This window comes from Dreissena polymorpha, chromosome 9 (assembly GCF_020536995.1).
Source record: "Dreissena polymorpha isolate Duluth1 chromosome 9, UMN_Dpol_1.0, whole genome shotgun sequence".
In the NCBI taxonomy this organism is placed as follows: domain Eukaryota; kingdom Metazoa; phylum Mollusca; class Bivalvia; order Myida; family Dreissenidae; genus Dreissena; species Dreissena polymorpha.
The window spans coordinates 24193593-24218653 of record NC_068363.1 but is presented as its reverse complement, the minus strand read 5'-3'; the positions used below and the strand labels follow the sequence as shown (position 1 = coordinate 24218653).

At 36.9% G+C, this 25061-nt stretch overlaps 1 protein-coding gene across 11 annotated transcripts in view; it reads left to right on the top strand.

The window, feature by feature from the left end:
* The window catches only part of LOC127845441 (ankyrin repeat domain-containing protein 27-like), a 339366-nt gene that overhangs the window by 174743 nt on the left and 139562 nt on the right, over positions 1–25061 (top strand). For 2 of the 11 annotated variants that reach the window (XM_052376353.1, XM_052376352.1), the window contains exons 3-4: positions 11082–11176; positions 12302–12361. The exons of 7 other annotated variants lie outside the window; for them this stretch is intronic. In XM_052376353.1, coding sequence (XP_052232313.1) covers positions 12332–12361 — 30 coding nt within the window. In that variant the 5' untranslated portion in view covers positions 11082–11176; positions 12302–12331. Of the gene's footprint in view, positions 1–812; positions 933–6962; positions 7096–9202; positions 9320–11081; positions 11177–12301; positions 12362–25061 lie in introns of those variants that run through there. 2 more of the 11 variants (XM_052376351.1, XM_052376349.1) reach the window with 2 other exon arrangements.

Genomic DNA, 25061 nt, shown 5'->3' with positions numbered 1-25061 from the left:
ACAAGGTAAACTAAAGTAAGAAGAAATATCGAAAATAAAATTGCGGTGAATGGACACTAACTTGTACAATGTAAAATGATAACATTTTTGGATGCCTATGACGAGTGCATGCTATAAAGATATCATAAGAACATTGTTTATATTTAATAAACAACCTTTTTAAAGCCATGCTTCATAAATAAATTAATATTTTAATGCCCTTATCTACTCAAAAAATATGTCAAAACTATCTAGATCTTTATTGTTAGAACGCAGTTTCCGATTTTGCGACTGAGTTTGAAGTAGGTGTTTTGTAACTAGTTTGATTTGCTTATTGTACGTAACAAACTTATTGCAAACATCAAAACAATGGGCGATTTCATTTTCATGAAGTAGTATGGGGTTTGCTCTTCAAATTTTTAACTTTGAAAAAAATATGATTTGTTTGCATTCATTTCACATTTTGCTGGTCGCCAGGACCGACATTCTTGTTAAACCTGCCGGACCAAATGGAAATCTGCCAGTAAGGACTGGCTTCCGGGCAATTTTGCCAAGCCTGTACTATTGATATTGTTGAATCCAGTAGCTCAGATGGGTATGGCTTAAATAAAGGCATTTCATGTGTTGTGGGTTTGATAAAAAGGCATATAAGATGATTTGATTTTTTAATTATCTGAGTAATACTTATTTTGCAATTATTGTGTTTGCAATAATGATACTTAACTCAACTTTGCTTATTGCTACATGTAATTCTTGCTAAAAACTGAATTATTTACAATTAAATACCTGTATATATTCTGAACAAATCCAGACTTGTTTCTCTATTCTTTCAGAACTGTATGCCCAAGTATGAGCTGGTTAAAGATGCAAGCTTCACTAAAACAGACTTTGGTGACCACATTTTATTGCCAAGTACAGACCAAGATGACAGTTTCACTTCACTGACCAAGCATGTAAGATTATAGCAAAGTTAGAGCCCACTTGCTTGTTTCGCATCTTACTCAACTATCCTAACTGTTAAATTATTCGCCGTCTTTAATCTTTAAAGTGTGTTCTGAACAATAACCAATTTACCAATCACAGACTCGAACATATTAGATAAATATCAATCAAAAATGAAATGAACGTTTTTTTCTGTTCTGTTCTGAAGGATTTAAAAGAAGAACAATGGCTGAAAATCTAACACCTTGCAGTGGATGCAATTACCCTTGTCAAATTGGGTGATTGAACCACAACCCCAAATCAAGTAAGTTGTAAAAGTTATTGATCGTTTGGGAGGTGGCAATTTAGAGCAATTAGGTTGATTGATTCTGTTTAAAGTGATTTTAATAGCTGTTAGCGGTTTGGTCGAATCAGTGAGTGTAACCACCATTGAAATATAAGAGGAAAAATAAGAGACTGAAAAATGGTAGTTGACATATCAAGTTGGTCGTAATGACAAGGTGGTCGTTTACAGAGTGTTTATTGTTTTTGTTTTGTTGTCATTTTTCATTCACATTTCAGCATGTTCAGATTCTTCAAGACAGATCATTTTAGGCAAAAGATATAAAGATGCAAAAGAGGTAAGTACGCAGACACTCCTAGCCAATTTCACTACTTTCATATACATGTATCATTTTTTAGTACAGTCCACGCATTTTCCCCAATTTCCCTCGCTACTCCACGGACACGCCCAGGGAGGGAGATTAAGAACTTCCCGCGATACGCGGAGTTTGCATGATTGTTACCGCCGAGGTTAACGATTGGCAAATTGACACATTGTAGTTTGAAGAAGAGAGGGCTTATCTGCCTGATCTAATATGTAACATCATTATTATTTGTGGGACTTTATTGTATTTGAATTTACCCTGTTTCACAATATTTGTTCCCAGGCAGAATTGTTTTTACCCTTTAAGATGTTAACAGCAAAGATGAGAGTTACCGTGTTCTGTGAGTGTCAGAGGTCTTCAACAGAGCTGTGGAAACAGGTATGGGAGACATTAATTTAGCCACGTTCTACAAAACTGGGCTTAATGCATGTGCGCAAAGTGTCATCACAGATTACCTTGTGTAGTCTTCACAGGCTAATCTGGGAAGACACTCTCTGCTTTAATGGAATTTTGTGTTTAAAGGAAGTCTCTTCTAAAATAAAAATCCAGTCTTGGAAGAAAGTGTTGTCCCTTATTAATCTGTGCAGACTACACAGGCCAATCTGGGATGACACATTTCACCCATGCATTTAGCCAGGACGTATTGGCCAGATCGTTACCCCTTAGGTTGATAAAAAGAATGACCGGTGCTTTATTTAACAGCATTTTTTTTATACTCGACTGAATGCCGGAACTGCGCCAATGTCATTCCGCGCATGCCCCACCAACCGTCGGGGTTTTTATGCCTCCGGTAAGAGGGCATATAGTGATCGGACTGTCCGTCTGTCCATCTTTCCGTCACACTTTGCGTTTTGGTTTCGAAAAATGCTCATAACTTCTATATCCCTTGAGATATAACCTTCATGTGTATATGGACAAGGCCTTTCCATGCGCACACAAATTTTGACCCCTGTGACCTTGACCTTGAACTTAGGGTCCGCGTTTAGGTTTCGAAATCTGTGTTTAGGTTTCGAAAAATGCTAATAACTTCTATGTCCCTTGAGATATAACCTTCATGTTTGGCATTTCCAATGTCTAGAAATATTAAATCATTTGCAGTATACAGGGGTGGTCAAATCTTATGCATGTTTGAAAATGCTATTTGCAATTTGTTACTAACGCTTGATTGGTCATTGTAGGATTGGGAACTACTTAAATGTACCCTGGGTACTTTTAAGTATACTTTAATTTACCCCAGGTACTTTAAAGTATACTTCAATGTATCCCAGGTACGGAAAATATACTTAAACGTATCTGGGAATCCAAACGCTAAATTTGCTGTGTCGGCTAAAAGGAAATCAAATTAATTATCTTCATATTTATGTTAATAATCTGTAAAATTGCCTCTATATTATCGAAACTCCTACTTAAAAAATGTTTTGTTTAAAGAGCACTTTGTTAAGTATTCTGTATCGCGTTTAACGATTTTGAATTTAGGGCGAAATAAAACTTTGGTACTAAATTGGTATACTTTAAAGTACCAGGCACACATTTAAGTAGTACCCGAGCAGACAATGACCAATCGAGGGTTACTAACGCAATTTTAAATAATGCATTTTCTTTTATGATATACTTGTCTATTCATGCTCTGGAACAATAAGAATATTTTATTATATTATCAATTATTTGTTCCCTGGAATGAAGAAGAGGATCATTAGTGTATACTGCATACTTTTAAAGAAACTTTCAAAGGGGAAAAGGCCTTTAATCCGCATATTTAAGTTGGAAAACCACTTGTTGTTATCACTTACCTATTAGTTTGGTAATTGTTAATTACTTAGTTGCTTTCCAGGCGATGCAAACAAATCTACTGCCCCTGACTATTCCAGACTGTCGACCAGTTATAACGAGTTCAATCAACTTCTGTGGGGTCAGCAAGGTACGCAAAAGAGATATGAGCCATGCTCTGTGAACATTGAGCTAAATGCATGTGTTTAAAGTGTCATTACAGATTAGCCTGTGCAGTTAGCACAGGCTAATCAGTTACTTCACTTTCTGCTCTTATGGTATTTTTCGTTTACAAAAAGTTTCTTAGCAAAAATCCAGTTTAGGCGGAAAGTGTTGCCCCTGATTTGCCTGTGTGGACTGCACAGGCTAATCTGGGACAACACTTTACGCTTATTCATTTTACCCCCTTTTCACAGAGCACGGCTTATATAAGAAATAAAAGTGGAACATAATGTTGAATCTTTAAGTGGCCGATGTAATGTTGGATTTTCAAGTGATCTGGTTTTTGTTGGATTTTTAGCTCGACTATTATATATGAAATATATTTAGTGGAGCTATCCTACTCACCCCGGCATCGGCGTCTGCGTTAGCATTAGCGTCTCCATGCAAATGTTTTAAGTTTTCGTACTACCCCAAATATTTTCTTTGTCCCTTGACATATTGCTTTCATATTTTGCATACTTGTTATCCAACATGACCCCAACCTATAAACAAGAGCAGACAACTCTATCAAGCATTTTGTCAACATTATGGCCCCTTTTCCAATTAGAATATGCAGCAAATGTTAAAGATTTCGCACCTCCCCATTTATTTTCATTGTCCCTTGACATTTTGCTTTCATATTTTGCATACTTGTTTACCAACATCACCTTAACCTATAAACAAGTCCAGACAACTCTATCAAGCATTTTGACATAATTATGGCCCCTTTTACACTTAGATAATTGAACATATTGCTTAAATTGCCATAACTTCTTTATTTATGATCACATTGTATTATTACTTTGACAAAACAACACTTACCTGAATACCATAATGGATTCCACCAAAACAATACCCCACGCCCATACCCAGAATCCCTTCCCCCCCAATCTCCCCCCCCCCTAATTTTTTTTAAACATCATCTAATAAATTACCACACCCCACATTATACCCCCCCCTCTTAACCCTCCCCCAAATTTTTTTAACATCATCTTATAAATTACCACACCCCACATTAAACCCACCTCTCATCCCCCCTATCCCCCCCTTTTTTATTTTTGAAAGATCGTCTAATAAATTATTGAATATGAACAATTTTCCCATGATGGCTTGCGTTATACTGTCAAGCAATCGAATAGTCGAGCGCGCTGTCCATTGACAGCTCTTGTTTAATGACCTTGTCAAATACATTTACTAGACAATAATAATTAATAAAAATTTATTATTTATTTTTGTTCTATATTTTCATAATCAAATTGCTAAATTGTGCTAATCGTATTGATGATGTTTTTTATGCCCCCTTTCGAAGAAAAGGGGTGCATATAGTGATCCGACTGTCCATCTGTCTGTCCGTCTGTCTGTCTGTCTTTCCATCACACACTTTGCATTTAGGTTTCGAAAAATGCTCATAACTTCTATGTCACTTGAGAAATAACCTCTATATATTGGTATGAATGTGTATACAGGGGTGTGATTTTTCCGCGGATTTCCGCGGATCAGGTTGTCCCGGATGTCACTTCTGAGATTTGCGTAAATTCGTTTTAAAAAATGTGGGGGAGAGGGGCTACCACCGATTCCGCGGACGTATTTCATAAGCGGCCCGAAATATCCTCGGCCCGCGAAATCTCTCCGCATTTTACACTGGTAGATTCTGCCTAAGCATTCTTAAAACCAGCCATATAATTGGCTGTCGTTTCCCAATCTTCCAATTAAAATCGTGTTCTTAAAATGCGCTCTGTGATTTGTTTGCAAATGGCGCCGTTGTGAAGAGAAAATTAAGATTATTGAAATAACAAATAGCAATCGAATAAAGGACTGACATCACCTAGTCTGATAGGAATAATGAAATGTGTTTGTCAAAAAAAAAGACTACGCTTTAGATACAAGCAACACATATTTTGTTAAGAAATGTGCCCACTGAATTTGTGTTACGGAAACCAGTGTTTGCAAATTGGAGTGTAGTCTACTCGCGAAGTAAAACAATTTAGAGAGTATCGTTTGAACATGGAAATATACAAACATGATTTGATTTTATATGTCTGTGGGTCTGTGTATAATCAGATTCATATGCATATTCTGCTTTATTATGTTTGTCACGCTGTTCAGTTAACTGAAATAGCTTTGAACTGAGTGCAGATGTGAAATGAAAGATATTGAAAGGTAAACAAATTAAATATATTAATTTAACTCAGTTAATACATCATTAACACCAGAAGAACACTCAAGTGTGTTTGTTCATATTTGGTCTATTAACTGTCATTCAATACATTAAAAAACTGCTGCTATTGATCACAATAAATACTTACTTAACTGTTTACTTTGCATCCTCAGTATGTTAAATGTGAAGTTTAACAGTTTTTTTATAAAGAAATATTGTTATGAAGTTCAAAAGTTGTTTATTTTAATGTCTGTTTTCATGTTTGTCATTGCGTTATGCGCGCCATTGGCGTAGTCAAAATCAGTCAACAGATTTTTCCTCCCCTCTGACTTTGCCTCAATCACACCCCTGGTATATGAACAAGGCCGTTCCATACGCACACAAATTTTGACCCCTGTGACCTTGACCTTGAACTTAGGGTCCGCGTTTAGGTTTCGAAATCTGCGTTCAGGTTTCGAAAAATGCTCATAAAACTTCTATGTACCTTGAGATATAACCTTCATATTTGGTATGCATGTGTATATGGACAAGGCCTTTCCATAAGCACAAAATGTTTTACCCCTGTGACCTTGATCTTGAAGTTAGGGTTAGCGTTTAGGTTTTGAAATCTGCCTTTACGTTTTGAAAAATGCTCATAACTTCTATGTCCCTCGAGATATAACCCTCATATTTGGTATGCATGTGTATATGGACAAGGCCTTTCCATAATCACACAAATTTTGACCCCTTTGACCTTGACCTTGAACTTAGGGTCCGCATTTAGGTTTCGAAATCTGCGTTTAGGTTTCGAAAAATGCTCATAACTTCTATCAAGCATTTATAGGGGGCATAAGTCCTCCTATGGTGACAGCTCTTGTTCATTCATCAATAGCAAATTGAAGTCATAGTTATGCCCAAATATCAATGTATGCCGTTTGTTAAATATAAAATTGAACTTACTTTATTAAGCATTTAGATTATTAACATTAAAAGTAATCGGTTGTTTTGATTGCACATTTTTACGCCCCGGATCGAAAGATCTGGGGTTGTTTTTCGATCTGGGGTATATTGTTTTTGACCTGTCAGTCTGTCTGTCATTCATTCATTCATCCATTGTGTGTGTCCCAAAACTTTAACCTTGGTTAAAGTTTTGCAATAACATCTCATGTTTTTAAATCCAATTTGTATTTACTCTTTAATAAGAGAATACAAAGATTTGCAGATTATAATAATAACTGTTCAATTTTAATTGCAGGCTCTGGAGACAAAATACGCTGTCTTACGACAGAAGCTATTGGTTGATTGCTTGCGAATTAGGATGGGAATGGATGGGAACTGACCAATTGGAGGCCATGTCTCACAACGACAAGCAGCAAAAAGTGATGATCCTGGATAATCAAGCTGTGGAACAAATCCAAATAGGTGTGTCTAATTGTTGATTTTATGGGTTTTTAGGCGTCAGGTAGGGTGACATATAGCAGTTGAACTGTCAGTATGTGTGTCAGTCTGTCTGTCCGTTAGGGCTGTCACGATACGCCGTGAGCGTACCGCGGTATATCGTAGTACGGCAACACTGTATCGCGGTACGTACCGCGATATTTTACAGAATATGTATCTGTGAAGAAAACAGCAGAATAACAAGTTTTACAAACTTTATTAAACTCAATAATCAGAAAACACTGGTATCATAGTATGACTAGAAACTGTAAAAGAAACTGTAATAAACTTAATAGAAGTAGTCATTGTTATTGTTATTGTTATTCGCGTCTTTTTCTAAAATGTCCACCATGTTGTTTACAATAGCTGTGACTACGATCTGTGTAAATCGAAGGCTTCAAGGGCATGTTTAAAATGTGGAGTCAGCGGGCCCAGTATTGAAAATCCGTAGCGTTCTGACTCTTCCTCGACTTATTCATAATCTTAAGATAACATGATTCGGAAATGCCATGCTTTGAACGATCAATATACTTAAGAAAGAAACTAAGAGATAGAGTAAACATCTTTTGGATAATTATGAACTTATTTGCAAAGGAAATCTGTCCCAAATTCCAAAAAAGGTACGGACCCATACATCGCCGTATTTTAAACGTGAAAGTTAAACATCTACCAGTGGAAGCGCTTGCTTGACCTGGATATGAACGGATTATTTATTTAGCCCATTTGAATCGCTTCTACAGTTTTCAAAACGATATCTATATCAAAATAATTATGTAATATATTTATATCTGTGCTAATATAATAATATTAACAAAACCGGTGTGGCAACGCCGTACCGCGGTGCGATTTTTTTCACGACATGCACCGCGATATACCGATATACCGGTGAATCGTGACAGCCCTACTGTCCGTCCAAAAACTTTTATGGCCATAACTTTTTATGTCCCCCACTATAGTAGTGGGGGACATATTGTTTTTGCCCTGTCTGTTGGTCTGTCTGTTTGCGCCAACTTTAACATTTTGCAATAACTTTTGCTATATTGAAGATAGCAACTTCATATTTGGCATGCATGTGTATCTCATGAAGCTGCACATTTTGAGTGGTGAAAGGTCAAGGTCATCCTTCAAGGTCAGAGGTCAAATATATGTGGCCCAAATCGCTTATTTTATAAATGCTTTTGCAATATTGAAGATAGCAACTTGATATTTGGCATGCATGCGCATCTCATGGAGCTGCACATTTTGAGTGGTAAAAGGTCAAGGTCAAGGTCATCCTTCAAGGTCAGAGGTCAAATATATGTGGCCCAAATCGCTTATTTTATTAATTCTTTTGCAATATTGAAGATAGCAACTTGATATTTGGCATGCATGTGTATCTCACGGAGCTGCACATTTTGAGTGGTGAAAGCTGATGGTCAAAGTCATCCTTCAAGGTCAAATGTCAAATATATGGCATCTGTCCGTCCGAAAACTTTAACATTGGCCATACCTTTTTCAACATTGAAGATAGCAATTTGATATTTGGCATGCATGTGTATCTCATGAAGCTACACATTTTGAGTGGTGGAAGTTCACGGTCAAGGTCATCCTTCAAAGTCAAAGGTCAAACAAAAATCAAAAATAATGGAAAAATATTCAAAGCGGTGTTCTCATGAAGCTGCACATTTTTGAGAGCTGGATGTTCAAGGTCAAGGTCTTCCTTCAAGGTCAAAGGTAAATTTTATTTTTTTCAAAGCGGCGCAATAGGGGGCATTGTGTTTCTGACAAACACATCTCTTGTTGATGTTTACTTCAGCTTTTACTGTCTTTTGTATGAGAATTTTGTTTGTTAAATACTATTTTACCGTTCAAACTACTTGTGCTTTCTTTAGAATAGCTTTTAGCATGTGCATCTGGGATGAAACTTTCAGGGAATTTTTTGTTTAAAGGTGGTCTCTTCGTATAAAATAATCCAGTGTTGGAAGCCTGTGTTGTCCCTGGTTAACCTGTGGGAACGGCACGGGCTACTGTGGGAGGACACTACTCAAGTGCATTAAGCCCAGTTTTTGCAGAGCAATGATCATAGATGACTGGATGTCTTAACTCATTTCAGGCAAGATAATGCCATCTCTCTTAGGGGAGGGGTTACACCTGCAAGAGACTGTCACCCAAATGATGGGGTTGTGTAAGAATGTCTTACGAAACAAGGTCAAGGGTCAGCAAGTCATACGTAAGTGCCCTTTTTAAATTCATTAAAATAAACTCAGACTGTTGTGAATTGAAGCCTGTTTATAGTTGTTTATCATGTATGTTTTTATGCCCCAGAAGGAGGGCATATAGTGATACGATCGTCCGTCCGTCTGTCTTTCTGTCTGTCCTTCCGTCATACTTTGCGTTTAGGTTTCGCATTTAGGTTTCGAAAAATGCTCATAACTTCTATGTCCTTTCACATAGCAACTTGATATTTGGCTTGCATGTGTATCTCATGGAGCTGCACATTTTGAGTGTTGAAATGTAAAGGTCAAGGTCATTCTTCAAGGTCAAGGTAAAAAAACATGTATCAAACTGAAAGCGGCGCAGTAGTGGGCATTGTGTTTGTGACAAACACATCTCTTGTTGTAATTATGTTGATTCTGATAAGAATGTCTTACGAAACAAGGTCAAGGGTCAGCAAGTCATAGGTAAGTGCCCTTTTTAAATTCATTAAAATAAACTCAGTCTGTTGTGAATTGAAGCCTGTTTATAGTTGTTTATCATATATGTTTTTATGCCCCCCAAGGAGGGCATATAGTGATCGGATCCTCCGTCCGTCTGTCTTTCCGTCTGTCCTTCCGTCACACTTTGCGTTTTGGTTTCGCATTTAGGTTTTGAAAAATGCTAATAACTTCTATGTCCTTTCACATAGCAACTTGATATTTGGCTTGCATGTGTATCTCATGGAGCTGCACATTTTGAGTGGTGAAAGGTCAAGGTCATTCTTCAAGGTCAAGGTAAAAAAACATGTATCAAACTGAAAGCGGCACAGTAGTGGGCATTGTGTATGTGACAAACACATCTCTTGTTGTAATTATGTCGATTCTGTTTAACTATTATCATATGTGTTTTCTTACAATTATTCAATATAAGATCATCATATTCATGCTGAAAATACAATTAAATATGTACATGTAATGTTTACCAAAAACATCTTATATGGGAACATTAATTTTAACCTTGAGGGGGCAGTCATAACTATTTTACAAACAACAATTTGTTTCAGTAATAGAACTTTTAATGTAAATATGTCATCGAAATGACTCGACCCATTATTTAAAGTAAAATTTCAAAGTTTTTGTTATGCCCCCGGATCGAAAGATCGAGGGCATATTGTTTTCGGCCTGTCCGTCTGTCCTGTCCGTCTGTCATTCATTCATTCATTCATTGTGTGTGTCCCAAAACTTTAACCTTGGTTTAAGTTTTACAATAACTTTTGCATTATTGAAGATAGCAACTTGATATTTGGCATGCATGTATATCTCATGGAGCTGCACATTTTGAGTGGTGAAAGGTCAAGGTCATCTTTCAAGGTCATTGGTCAACTATATGGCTTCAAAGGGGCGAAATAGGTGACATTGTGTTTCTGACAAACACATCTCTTGGTGGTATTGAATAGCATTTTTCTGGACTTCATCAATGCATGTAGTGCAGAGAACATTGCGCTGGCGTAAATGCAAATGAGGCATACTTTTCTCATCAGTAAATACAACAATAAAAGACAGAGAAATTTTCCTTATATTTTTTTTTAATCAAGATTTAAACTGGGAGTTCACAGGTTTGATTCCCACTGTGGGGGCTTCTTTAGATCTCCACAAAAAAGAAACCAAGTTATGGTTATTTACAAGAAAGGAATGCACTCGAAAGCGTTTAAATAAACCTTAGGTTGTTAATTCGATAAAACTAAACTAAATAGTTTGCAGAAAGTTAAGATTACTTTAAAGAGCTCTGTTTGACAGGAAGTGCCAAAACCAAGGAGAATCTTGACCAGTTGTTGCTGACATTCTGCATAGACTATCAGAAGTTCTCGGGATCTGTCACTCCTGCACTTGTGGTACAGGACCTGATTGCTCCAATTTGTAGCGGCCAGTTTTAGATTGTTTTTGGATCAAGTTATTTATTTGACTTTATTGTTATCATTTTAATGTATTGGTCTTCTTTTAGTTGACATGTGTTAGTAAACAAATTACAAAATTAAGTAAAATTCTATTGGTTTGGAAGGTTTGAGAAAGCGTAGTGAAGCCAACCCTTGAATAGAGTTTGTTTGATGTAGCTTTCTGCTAAACTTTTAAAACACTTAAAACAGTTACTTTACAAACATAAACTTTATTATCAATAGTGAAAAAGTTTCGCTTCTGTCAGTGAAACTATTAAAAAACTTTAAGGGATATATTTTGAAGCTGTTTGAAAACAAATACCAGGGGTTTTTATCTGATTTTGGGGAAAGGGCCTGGCCTTTTTTGAGGGGAAAAAAATTGCGCGAAACGTCGAATTTTGGGGAAAAAAATATGCGAAACGCTGGATTTTGGGGAAAATAAGCAAAGTCTAAAATAATCAATTTAACATATTTTACTGTTTTTAAAACAAATTCAAGGCGACAGATAATTTAATTATGCAAGATTTTTCTAGTTTCTACAGTGGATCAGGTTAACTTATATATTTAAAGGTAAAAAAAAATAAATAATATTTTTTTGTTTTTTTTTTAGGGGAAAATGAAATCTAGGGGAAAATTTACCAGCTGAGGGGAAAAAAAATCCGAGGGGAAAGGGCCAATTTTCGGCGGGTCCCAAAGAAGGAAAAAAAAACCTGAATACAATCGGGTATTAACAGCTTCCCCCTTACCTTTTGGGGAATGGCACGAGATCTGGTCCAATGGGGGAAATTAGTCCTGTTTAGTAAGTAATATGGATTCAAAACAGGTTCAAATACATGTATCAGATATGGGAATGATACTGTTTACTGGTACCATATTAATAGAGAGGGAAATCGCTGGATTCATATGTTTAAGCTATTTCCAAATATGAATAGATGAAGTTCCAATGTTCTAAGGAAATTCATTATTAAAAACACATAAAACAGATAGGTGTTTTGAAGGATTGAATATTATGGTCATCATTCAATAAACTAGACTTCTCAAGTTCATTGATCATAAAACGCTGGGTTTTTTCTTCTACTTCAGGATTTGGTGTCTGGTAAGGTGACGAGAGCCATGCAGTTAGTCCTGAATGACAGTCTGGTGGTAATAATTTATGTCTACAATACAGGAACAACAAGTTACTGAACTTTTTTCTTAGTTGCCGGAACCATTTTATATGAATTGAATTTTCCGGAAGTTTTATTTTGTTTCATTTTTTTGTTTTTGTTAATAAGACTATAGCATCATCTTTAAAACAGCAAGCTGTGTCTAATTTTGTTTTAGATTGCCCAGATCAGTTAGACTATTGTGAATATCAAGACCTGCATACAGATTTAAACTTTTCTTTTTTTATAACTCAATTAAGGTTTGGTTAAGTTCTGAAACATAGCATCTTCATCTGCTACTTTTTGTTTCACAGAACGTAGTGAAAACAATTTTCCTTTTTATCAGAACGTTAATTAAATGTTAATTTTAAAGCATGTGATTTAGAAGATCTGACACTTGTTCCTATGTCATATAAAACTTATCCAGGAAATGTGTTAGTAAGCTTGCAAATGGTTGGCCTTTTAACAAAATTCCTGATCTTGTATAATAAAATGTGGTATGGAGTGACAATTTGTCTAAGATCCTATGTATATGTTAGCTTTTTTAACTATGGGAATTAGCCGTTCTTGATGTCTTTTAGCTCACCTGCGCATGCAGTGTTCATGGTGAGCTTTTGTAATGAATTGAAATTATTTGTATGCCCCCAAAGAAGGGCATTTAGTGATCGGACCTTCCGCCTGTCTGTCTTTCCGTCACACTTAGTGTTTAGGTTTTGCGTTTGTTTCGAAAAATGCTCATAACTTCTATGTCGCTTCAGATAGCAACTTGATATTTAGCATGCATGTGTATCACATGGAGATGCACATTTTGAGTGGTGAAAGGTGAAGGTGAAGGTCATCCTTCAAAGTCAAATGTCTAATATATGGCGTCTGTCTGTCCGTCCAAAAACTTTAACATTGGCCATAACTTTTTCACCAGTGCTCCAGATAACATGCGTAAAGGCCTAAAAACGAATAAAATTTCTTAAATAATAATTTAGATTTAAAATCTTTGCGTTAAGTTACGCATTGAAAAAATAAAACAGGAATTCAAAATTTTTGAACGTGCATAAAACTGCCAGTAGCAAATTATATACGGTAAACATTTCATCCCGGTACTGACTCGTCTAGGCGCTCAATTAAAACTACAACTTTAAGTCAACGTCACTCAAGCGTTTGCTGTGAGGAAGAGCCACACCTAAGAACAGTCAAAAGGCCAAACGGTCTCGATTCTGTTCTCCTAGTATTGCAGGCGAGTCATTACTGTTTATTGTACCTTTTTAATTACCTTTATCATAATTTTTATACACAAGTAATATACTGTATACCTATTCAAAATGTCATTAAAATTAAATATTAAATATAGTTTTTGATATGACTTTAACGGTGACCAAAAGGCCATTATGACCTAAGCCGAAGTGTCAGTGACCGTTTTACATAAAAAATCAAAATGGCCGACCGAAGCGTAGAAGGCAAAAAAGCCATTTCAGTGTCGAAAGTCTATGCTGCATGCATTCTTTCAATTAGGTTCAAATACCCAAAGCATGGTTTCGTCAATAATTGATGAATTTATAAGCTCATGCGAAAATGACTCAATTTGTTGATGTGTCAAAAACAATGAATACACAATTATTTTTTAATTTGTTAAGAATTAATTTTATCAATAGGGGGTAAAATAAGAATTAAGTTTTAAAATAGGGAGTAAATAAGAATTTGACCAACATTTTATTGCAGCTCTGTTGAAACTATTGAAGATAGCAACTTGATATTTGGCATGTATGTGTATCTCATGGAGCTGAACATTTTGAGTGGTGGAAGTTCAAGGTCAAGGTCATCCTTCAAGGTCAATGGTCAAAAAAAAAATTCAAAGCGCGTTCTCATAAAGCTGCACATTGTGAGTGGTGGCAGTTCAAGGTCAAGGTCATCCTTCAATGTCAAAGGTAAAAAAATAATACAAATTTCAAAGCGGTGTTCTCATGAAGCTGCACATTTTGAGTGGTGGAAGTTCAAGGTCAAGGTCATCCTTCAAGGTCAAAGGTCAACGATTTTTTATTTCTAAGCGGCGCAATAAGGGGCATTGTGTTTTGAAGAACACATCTCTTGTTTATTCTTTGTTTAGTTATGCTCCCTTACTTAACTTATAAGTTCTATAAAACAATTAATTATGAATTTCCTTTTAAATTTTTAGAACTACCTAGTGAACGTGGTCCACAAGCACCTGTTTGCTACCATCACCAACTGCATGAAGAGAAATGACTCAAATCTGAACAAGAAGAACCCTAACTTGGTGGAGACACGTCTAGTACACCTGCATATGCGCGCACGAGTACGAGGAGAATTTGCCGGGCTCACGGAAAGAGCTGTCCAAGCTGAACGACTTCAGTACGCCTCTCGAGCGTCTACAGTGCTTCAAACATGTCGTGACGCTTCGTACGAGGCCTGTGGAAGCTGCAAAAAGTGATGACAGTAAGAGAGATGGAGGATATTTATTGGATTTGGTGGAATATCCATTTTAATTCACAAGTGAAACTTGCAGCCACAAGGGAAAAAATACTTTTCTATGATCACAAGTCAATTTTAATCGATATTCCATGAAATCCAACACATTTTCTTTTTAATTAATGATTTGAAGTGATTATTTTTGTATTTTTGCCATTCCGGACAATCTATTTCCTTTTTTGGCGCCCCGATTACATTACATGTTAGCTAGAGGGTAGCTAATCCGTATGTTGTTATACACATTCAACAGAGAGTAGCCGCCCTTGGTAAAATTTTGGGTCACAATGGGCAACCAAACATATCTAAAAAGTATTTCCAGTAAAGCAATTAAAATTATCGATAATTTTCACTGTTTGAAACAGTGACTTATCAGTTTTAATTCACTGATATGTCTCTATAAACCAACAGAAAGCATAAAATAAATTTTAACATTTCCAGCTTTAGCAAAAATTAAGGTGCAAACTTGTCACTATTTATGGTCGTTACAAGTGTCTGTTGATTGTGTATACTATACGAGACTATAAGGCAAACAGCTTATTGATATTTTAAATAAATCCACTGGACATTGAAAATGTGCATAAAACATATAAGAAAAAAAAGTGTTATGTTTTGTAATGAATGCCTAAAATTCATTCCCTTTTCAAACTTTAATGGAGGTGATCTTTATTTTTCTTGAGACATGTATACAGATATTAGTTGGAGATTTTTGAGTTCCCTATTCACTGTATCAATTTTACCACTGTTTTACGGCTGTGGTAGTTTGCTTTCAAAATTCTTGAAACATAAGATTTTCCTTGAATACCGAAGTCTTTATAGAAATTTTATTTTGGAATATCCATGTTTTTTTTTATGCTTTTCTTACCGGTTTACATAAGTTATTCTAAATTTACGGTTTACTGTTTATTCTACAAAAGTTTTTTGTTTAATATTTATCAACATTGAAAATATTCTGGTAATATGTTTGAATACATTGTGTACATAGTGGTTCTTATCACTCTTACGTTTAATGACGGCGACAGATGACCTTCTTCCTGTTAATCTACCTAATAATACACTCTCCTATTCCAAACTGGTTAGTACCAATATAAGTGAAGTGTGTTATTAGCTCGGCTGTTTTCGGAGAAAACCCGAGGTATTGCCATAGTCAGCTCGTGTGCCATCAGGCGTCCGCTGTCTGCGTCGTGCTAAAAACTTACCTTTGCCTCTAAAATCAAAGTGCTTCAACCTACAACTTTGAAACTTCATATGATGATGCACCTTGATGAGTTCTACATGCCACACCCATTGTTAGGTCACTAGGTAAAAAGGTCAAGGTCACTGTGACTTCTCAAAAACATTCTGACAAGCTTTAATTAATTCAAAACTGCACCCGCAGCAGAGCTTTGCCACCGTTATGCAGTGCTCTTGTTCTGTATTGTACTTTCAATGAATATTGTACGTTCAATTAATACATCAAACATGTTATTTAAATATATTTATATGAAATACAAGAATTTCTTTAGATTATTTATGAAATTTAAATGTGTATCTCAAAATTAGATGTGAACAAATCACATACCAGGAATCCTTATATGGATTTAACTTATTTAACTGCAACCATCTCGAGTTGTGGAGGGCAAATTTAAATATTGCTCAGATTTGTGGACCGTAAAATGGGCTTAATTATTAAGTTAATAAAGTGAGTTGGAGGTGATCATTTACTATTAAGTTAATCATCAACATCATCATCATTAAACATTGTCATAATTATCAACATCATCAATGTATATTAAATGGAATACATGATTATGTTGACAGGTTTGCAAATTTGATGTACATGAAGCATTTTATTTTACAAAGGTCGCAGAATCAGATGAATTCAGTTGAGTGTTGTCAAAAATTTCAATCATAAAATAAATCTGTATTTTTATATATTGTTTTATATCTATGTCTACCGTCAGTCATGGACATTCACTATGTAAACACAATGGAAGCTTTTTTCATTGCTCGAAATTCAGGCAAATTAATTGGTGAGAACATTTATCTCAATAATATCTTCTGAAACATTCCATGAAAGCGGAAAGTATTGTTCTTGATTAGCCTGTGCAGACTTCACAGGCTAATCTGGGACTACCATTTGCGCTAATGAAGCCCGATATTCACAGAGCATGACTCTTGTGTTAAACAAATCTCTTTTTCTTGTCAGCTCTCCATTTGGCCGCACTATATGTCCAGGCAGGACTAATATACATTTTATTCAAGAACGGTTGCCTTGCCGATGCCTCCGATGTCCTGGGCCGCACTCCACTGCATATGGCGCCATTAAAGTGACATCAAAACATCATTGTGAGTTAAATGTGTGTTTTATTCACATTCTAGGCAAACCAGACTTAATGCAAGTGCGTCAAATGTCATCTAAGATTGACCTGTGCAGTCTGCACAGGCTAATCTGGGACAACACTTACAACAGGTCTGCACAGGCTAATCTGGGACAACACTTACCACAGGTCTGCACAGGCTAATCTGGGACAACACTTACCACAGGTCTACACAGGCTAATCTGGGACAACACTTACCACAGGTCTGCACAGGCTAATCTGGGACAACACTTACCACAGGTCTGCACAGGCTAATCTGGGACAACACTTACCACAGGTCTGCACTGGCTAATCTGGGACAACACTTACAACAGGTATGCACAGGCTAATCTGGGACAACACGTACCACAGGTCTGCACTGGCTAATCTGGGACAACACTTACAACAGGTCTGCACAGGCTAATCTGGGACAACACTTACCACTGGTCTGCACAGGCTAATCTGGGACAACACTTACCACTGGTCTGCACAGGCTAATCTGGGACAACACTTACCACAGGTCTGCACAGGCTAATCTGGGACAACACTTACCACAGGTCTGCACAGGCTAATCTGGGACAACACTTACCACTGGTCTACACAGGCTAATCTGGGACAACACTTACCACTGGTCTGCACAGGCTAATCTGGGACAACACTTACCACAGGTATGCACAGGCTAATCTGGGACAACACTTACCACAGGTCTGCACAGGCTTATCTGGGACAACACTTACTACAGGTCTGCACAGGCTAATCTGGGACAACACTTACCACATAGACTAGAGTTTCGTTCAGGGGAGCCTTCCTTTTTTAAGAAAAAATCAATAAAAGCGGAAAGTGTCTTCCCTGATTATCTGGTGCAGACTGCACAGGCTAATCTGAGACAACACTTACCACATAGACTGGAGTTTCATTCAGGGGAGCCTTCCTTTTTTAAGAAAAATTCAATCAAAGCGGAAAGTGTCGTCCCTGGTTATCTGATGCAGACTGTACAGATTAATCTAGGAAGAAATTATGCAAATGTATTAAGCCCAGTTTTACTCGATGTAGACTTGTTTTATACTTTATGAGGTTTCATTCAAAAGCCTTTATTGTGTATGGGCCTACCTAACTAACTTACGAGAATCACAAAATTGGTCTAAGTTTGATTTGCAAATTCAAGCATTTTTTTACTGACAGACTTAATAAGGATAAAGCATTATATTACAGTTTAATAATTGTGTAGTCCAGCTGTAATTGTTAAATATATTTTAAAAAAAATAAGGCAACAAATTGAAAGTGTTTGTTTACACAATTTAAAATGCTTGTCAAATAATGGTCAATTTTTTAACTAAAATGAAGTAGAAATTTCATGAAGTGTGTTTATTTTTAGAAATGTAAATGTTAAAGCATAACAGGGTTTTGTTTAATTCTGAAGCTGTTGCCAATCTTAGTCTAAACTCTCTCAGATTATTTGTATTCATATAATTTTCATCCAGGTTTCAATGAAACCTACGCCTAAAATGTATTTGCCCATCAATGAAAATGTGCCAAAGTTATCCCTGGGGAGCATATAGTTGCCGCTTTGTCCTTGTGTCCGTGTGTCCGTCCGTCCGTGCACAATTTGTGTCCGGGCCATTTCTCAGCAATTAATGACCGGAATTCAATTAAACTTTATAGGAAGCTTCACTACCAAGAGGAGATGTGCATATTATCAGCTGGTTCAGGTCGGATCATTTTTCACTGAGCTATGGCCCTTTGAAATTTTCCATTAACTGTACATATAGTGAAATTCTTGTCCGGGCTATTTCTCCGGAACTAATGACCGGAAGTCAATGAAACTTTATGGGAAGCTTCACTACCAACAGGAGATGTGCATTTTTTCAGCCAGTTATGGTCAGATGATTTTTCACAGAGTTTTGGCCCTTTGAAATTTTATTTAAACTGTACATATAGTGCAATTCTTGTCCGGGCTATTTCTCCCCAACTACTGACTTGTGGGTTCTGGTTATATGATTTATTTAGAGAGTTATGGCCCTTTGACATTTTTAAGTTGCTAAACCATCCATCGTATTATTTTGTCTAAAGTTATGCCCCTCAAGACGTTTCCTTTTATCTTAATATAAAGTGCAATATTGTGACAAAAATAACCTTTGAGGAGCATCACCCGTCTCCGACGGTTTCTTGTTATAACATTATTGAAGACTAGAGCCCCTTCCTCAGAGCCTTACTAAAACTATGAAAGCATGATTTGGGCGATGATCTGTGATTAAGGGGTTTAATGCATGTGCGTAAAGTGTCGTCCCAGATTAGCCAGTGCAGTGCGCACAGTCTAATCAGGGATGACACTTTCCGCTTAAACTAGACTTTTGCTAAGAAGAGACTTTCTTTACAAAGACATATCATACATATTTATGACTACAAATGCGTTAAAATACTTATCTTAGTGGTGAAAGGTTAGATACATGTATGCTTCACACCTGTGAAGGCATCTCTTGTACTTATAACTCTTTTGTATTTTTAGTTACTCTTGGTTCATTTTGGGGGTTAAGTGCGAGCCATAGACATTGAAGGCAACAATCCACTGCATTTATGTGCCTAAAATGGACATGAGGAAGTAAATAAAGGCATTTAACAAATACTGTTCAATATGTCGAAATACCTAATGATGCATAGTTCAGTAATGTAGTAGTTATTCAGGGTTATGAACTAACATATTGATCATTGCTTAATTCATCAATACTTTTGGTACTGATATCTTAATGTTAAGTATTTTATATGTCAATGACTCATGCAAGTTGTTTCAATAATTATTTAAAAGTTAAAAATCAAGCAATACTAATTTTCCCAATTGAAAGTAAATTGATTCTAAAATGCCCAATTTCACGGGTCATATATCCAAAATGCTGAGGACAAGCCCCATATTAGATGTGATATTGAGATTAGTATTAACAATAAGCAACACTCTTGTCTGACTCTGACTTACACTCTTGGGTAAATGGGGCGTAATACATATGTATGAAGCGTCGTAGACTAGCCTGTGTCGTCTGCACGGGCTAATCAGGGACGACGCTGTCCCGTTATATGTTATTTTTCTAAAGGAAATATCTTAGCAAAACGCCAGTTGACACGGAGATTGCAAAGGATCATCTGGGACAACACTTAACTGGGACAACACTTAACTGGGACAACACTTAACTGGGACAACACTTAACTGGGACAACACTTAACTGGGACAACACTTAACTGGAACAACACTTAACTGGGACAACACTTAACTGGGACAACAAATAATGCAGATGCATTAAGCCCTGTTTTCCCAGAGCGCTGCTAATATTTTTTTAATCTTTCCACATTTACGTTCATTTCAGTGTGTGAAAGCCATTCTGTTCTTGGACAGCCTAAGGAGTCGTGTTGATGTAAACGCGGGCAATGATATGGGAGAGACTCCATTGCACTTGTCTGCTAAGTGGGGATATGGTGAGTGATATGGGAGAGACTCCACTGCACTTGGCTGCTAAGTGGGGATATGGTGAGTGATATGGGAGAGACTCCACTGCACTTTGCTGCTAAGTGGGATAATGGTAAGTGATATTGGAGAGACACCACTGCACTTGGCTGCTAAGTGGGGATATGGTGAGTGATATGGGAGAGACTCCATTGCACTTGGCTGCTAAGTGGGATAATGGTAAGTGATATTGGAGAGACACCACTGCACTTGGCTGCTAAGTGGGGATATGGTGAGTGATATGGGAGAGACTCCACTGCACTTGGCTGCTAAGTGGGGATATGGCGAGTGAACTGAGAGAGACTCCACTGCACTTGGCTGCTAAGTGGGGATATGGTGAGTGAAATGGGAGAGACTCCACTTCACTTGGCTGCTAAGTGGGGATATGGTGAGTGATATGGGAGAGACTCCATTGCACTTGTCTGCTAAGTGGGGATATGGTGAGTGAAATGGGAGACACTCCACTGCACTTGGCTGCTAAGTGGGGATATGGTGAGTGATATAGGAGAGACTCCACTGCACTTGGCTGCTAAGTGGGGATATGGTAAGTGATATGGGAGAGACTCCACTGCACTTGGCTGCTAAGTGGGGATATGGTGAGTGAAATCAAGGTCAAGGTCATCATTCAAGGTCAAAGGTAAAAAAAGCTGTGCATTAGGGGGCATTGTGTTTCTGACAAACACATCTCTTGTTCATAGTATAGCTATAGTAAAGCCTTGTTAACACTCTAGAGGCCTCATTTATTGTATGATCATCATGAAACTTGTTCAGAAGATTTATCCTAATGATATATTGGCCAATTTTTAAAATGGTTGTGATTGCTTGAAAAACATGGCCTCCAGGGGGCGGGGCATTTTTCTTATATGGCTGTATATAAATAAAGAAAAACTTTGTTAACACTCTAGTGGCCAAATTTATTGCCCGATTTTCATGAAATTTGCTCAGAATATTCATCATAATGATATCTTGTATGAGTTCGAAAATGGTTCGGGTTGGTTGTAAAACATGGCCAAAAGGAGGCGGGGCATTTTTTCCTTATATGGATATTGCAAAACCTTGTTAACACTCTAGAGGCCACATTTATTGTCCGATCATCATGAAACTTGGTCAGAACATTTAACCTAATGATATCTTAGATGAGTTGAAAAATAGTTCACATTGGTGGAAAAACATGGGCATTAGAGAGCGGGGCATTTTTCCTTATATGGCTTTATGACTTCAGTAAAACCTTATTAACACTCTAGAGGCTAGTCAGGCAACATTTTTTGCCAAATTTAATGAAACTTGGTCAGAAAATTTGTCGTAACGATATCTTAGATGAGTTGAAAAATGCTTGCAGTTGATTGAAAAATATGGTCACCAGGGGGCAGGCATTTTTTCCTATATGGCTATTGTCAAAATTTGTTAACACTCTTAAAGTCACATTTATTGTCCATTCCTCATGAAACTTTGTCAGCATATTTGTTTTAATTATATCATGGATGTGTGCTAAAATGGTTCTGGTCTTTTGAAAAACGTGACCACCAGGGTGTACACTATGCATGAACGTTGATAAGATCATTTAATCAAATGACATCAAAGGGCTGCACAAAAAAGGTCAGTTCCTTTGAATCTCAGGTGAGCGATGTTGGGCCTTTCAGGCCCTCTTGTTTTTAACCAGGTTTTCCGAAGGAAAAAACTGGTTATTAGATTGGCGAATGCGGGCGGGCTGGCTGGCGGGCTGGCGGAATAAGCTTGTCCGGGCCATAACTATGTCGTTCATTGTCAGATTTTAAAATCATTTGGCACATTTGTTCACCATCATTGGACGGTGTGTCGCGCGAAATAATTATGTCGATATCTCCAAGGTCAAGGTCACACTTTGAGTTCAAAGGTCAAAAATGGCCATAAATGAGGTTGTCCGAGCCATAACTATGTCTTTCATCGTCAGATTTTAAAATCATTTGGCACATTTGTTCACCATCATTGGACGGTGTGTCGCGCGAAATAATTACGTCGATATCTCCAAGGTCAAGGTCACACTTTGAGTTCAAAGGTCAAAAATGGCCATAAATGAGGTTGTCCGAGCCATAACTATGTCGTTCATCGTCAGATTTTAAAATCATTTGGCACATTTGTTCACCATCATTGGACGGTGTGTCGCGCGAAATAATTACGTCGATATCTCCAAGGTCAAGGTCACACTTTGAGTTCAAAGGTCAAAAATGGCCATAAATGAGCTTGTCCTGGCCATAACTATGTCATTCATTGTGAGATTTAAAAATCATTTGGCACATTTGTTCACCATCATGGGACGGTGTGTCCCACGAAAGAATCACGTCAATATCTCCAATGTCAAGGTCGCCACGACTAAAAATAGATTTAAAAAAAAAAAAAACTTACAAAGGGGGTTAATTTTTTTTGGTCATTTCAAAAGTTCAGTTTGAGTTTTCTCCCTTTATCAGATTTTTTTTTCACAATGAAAACCTGGTTTTGTGACAATTTTGTCCCTTGTTAATTTAATGTTGTGTTTTTTTTTCAAATGCAAGTTTTGTGTCTATGCTTCAGCAACTCATTAATAAGTGAAAGACAAAGACATTTCTCAGATTAAGCAACTTATAAGAGAAAGACTCAAATCATCTGTGTGCTTTGGAATCGATTGGTCCTAAAGTCCTTTCTACAACCATTTTCCATCTACCTCTGATTAAAAAAGGCAGTTGTTGTCCGTTGCTGGCTTAAGTGTGGGTATCTAATATTTGTAAAACAGCTATCCCAGGATAACATACGCAAACAAAACAAGATTGCTTACAATCCTCCCCCCATCTGTAGTACCGGATGGGCAGGTGTCAAGAATATCTTGAGCTATTTATTGTATATTTTAAGTACTGGAAAGACGGTTTGAGATTTATATGCATGATTCTGATTATAATTAAGAGATAGATAGGTTTATGCAAGATAAAGCACACACAAAATTCTGCTACTTTTTTATTGGCAAGATTTAAACACAACACATTTGTCAAAATCTGCTAGTTTTGTATTGGCAGGATTTGCTGAAGAATTAATACATTATTGTTTACACTAATAGGTAAAACTATTACAAGATTGATTGCTTGTTTAGCTCACCTGAGCACATCGTACTCATGGTGAGCTTTTGTGAACACCTTTTGTATGTCGTCAACATTTTCCTTTCTTTACACTCTAAACTGGTAAGAAAATTTGTTCTAATGATATTTTGGCTGAGTTCTAAAATGGTTCCGATTCGTTAAAAACACATGGCCGCCAGTGGGTGGAGCAATTTTGCTTATTTGGATATAGTAAAACCTTGTTTACACTATAGAACTACATTTGTAGTCCAATGTTCATGACACATTTTTACTTATGATATCTCGTCTGAGTTTGAAAATGGTTCCGGTCAGTTGAAAAACATGGCCGCCAGGGGAGTGGCAGTTTTCCTTATATGGCTATAGTGAAGCCTTATTAACACTCTAAAAGTCATTTTTAAAGTTCAATTTTCATGAAACTTGGTCAGAACATTTGTTCTTATGATATCGTGGGCTGCTCATAACAAGTGAGTTCCTTTGTATCACAGATGAGCGACTTTGGGTCCTTCAGGCCCTCTTGTCTGATCTACATGTACTTTACCTGTCTTAATTTATATTTCATTGTTGTTCTTTTTGTTCTCGCCTCAGAGTAACGAGTACAATGGATTCCTGTATGATGAAATGCAGGGCATTGCCCTAGTAAGCTCTACCCTCCTGGCTATGGACAAGAAACAGAAACCCTTTACTAGACGACCCTGCATTGCTACGTTCAAGGTTGTGTAGTCTTCTATGAAAATATGCACCATCTTTTATTGCTTACTTGAAGTGTTGAGTTGTTTATGGGCAAAGAGTTTCATGTTACTTTAGTTTAAACCTATTTTGTTTAGTTGTATTGCTTTTGAGTCTTTTCCTGGATAGAACCAGTTCTTGGCGTCTTTCGAGGGGACCGTTAGAACGTTCCCACGCTGGGTAGATCTTAAGTTGGATTTAAAAAATGACTTATTCAACTGCAAAATGACTGGCTTGACTACAACTTTGCTACGTCAACTGCAAACTGATTTACTCAACTAAAGGCTTACTAATCTTCAAAATGACTGGGTTGACTAAAACTTTGCTATGTCAACTGCAAACTGATTTACTCAACGAAAGGCTTACTAATCTACAAAATGACTGGCTTGACTAAAACTTTGCTATGTCAACTGCAAACTGATTTACTCAACAAAGGACTTACTCATCTACAAAATGACTGGCTTGACTACAACTTTGCTATGTCAACTGCAAACTGATTTACTGAACTAAAAGCTTACTAAGCTACAACATGACTTTCTCAACTGTATTTTGTTTCTGAACTAAAACATAAGTTCAAGTGAATCA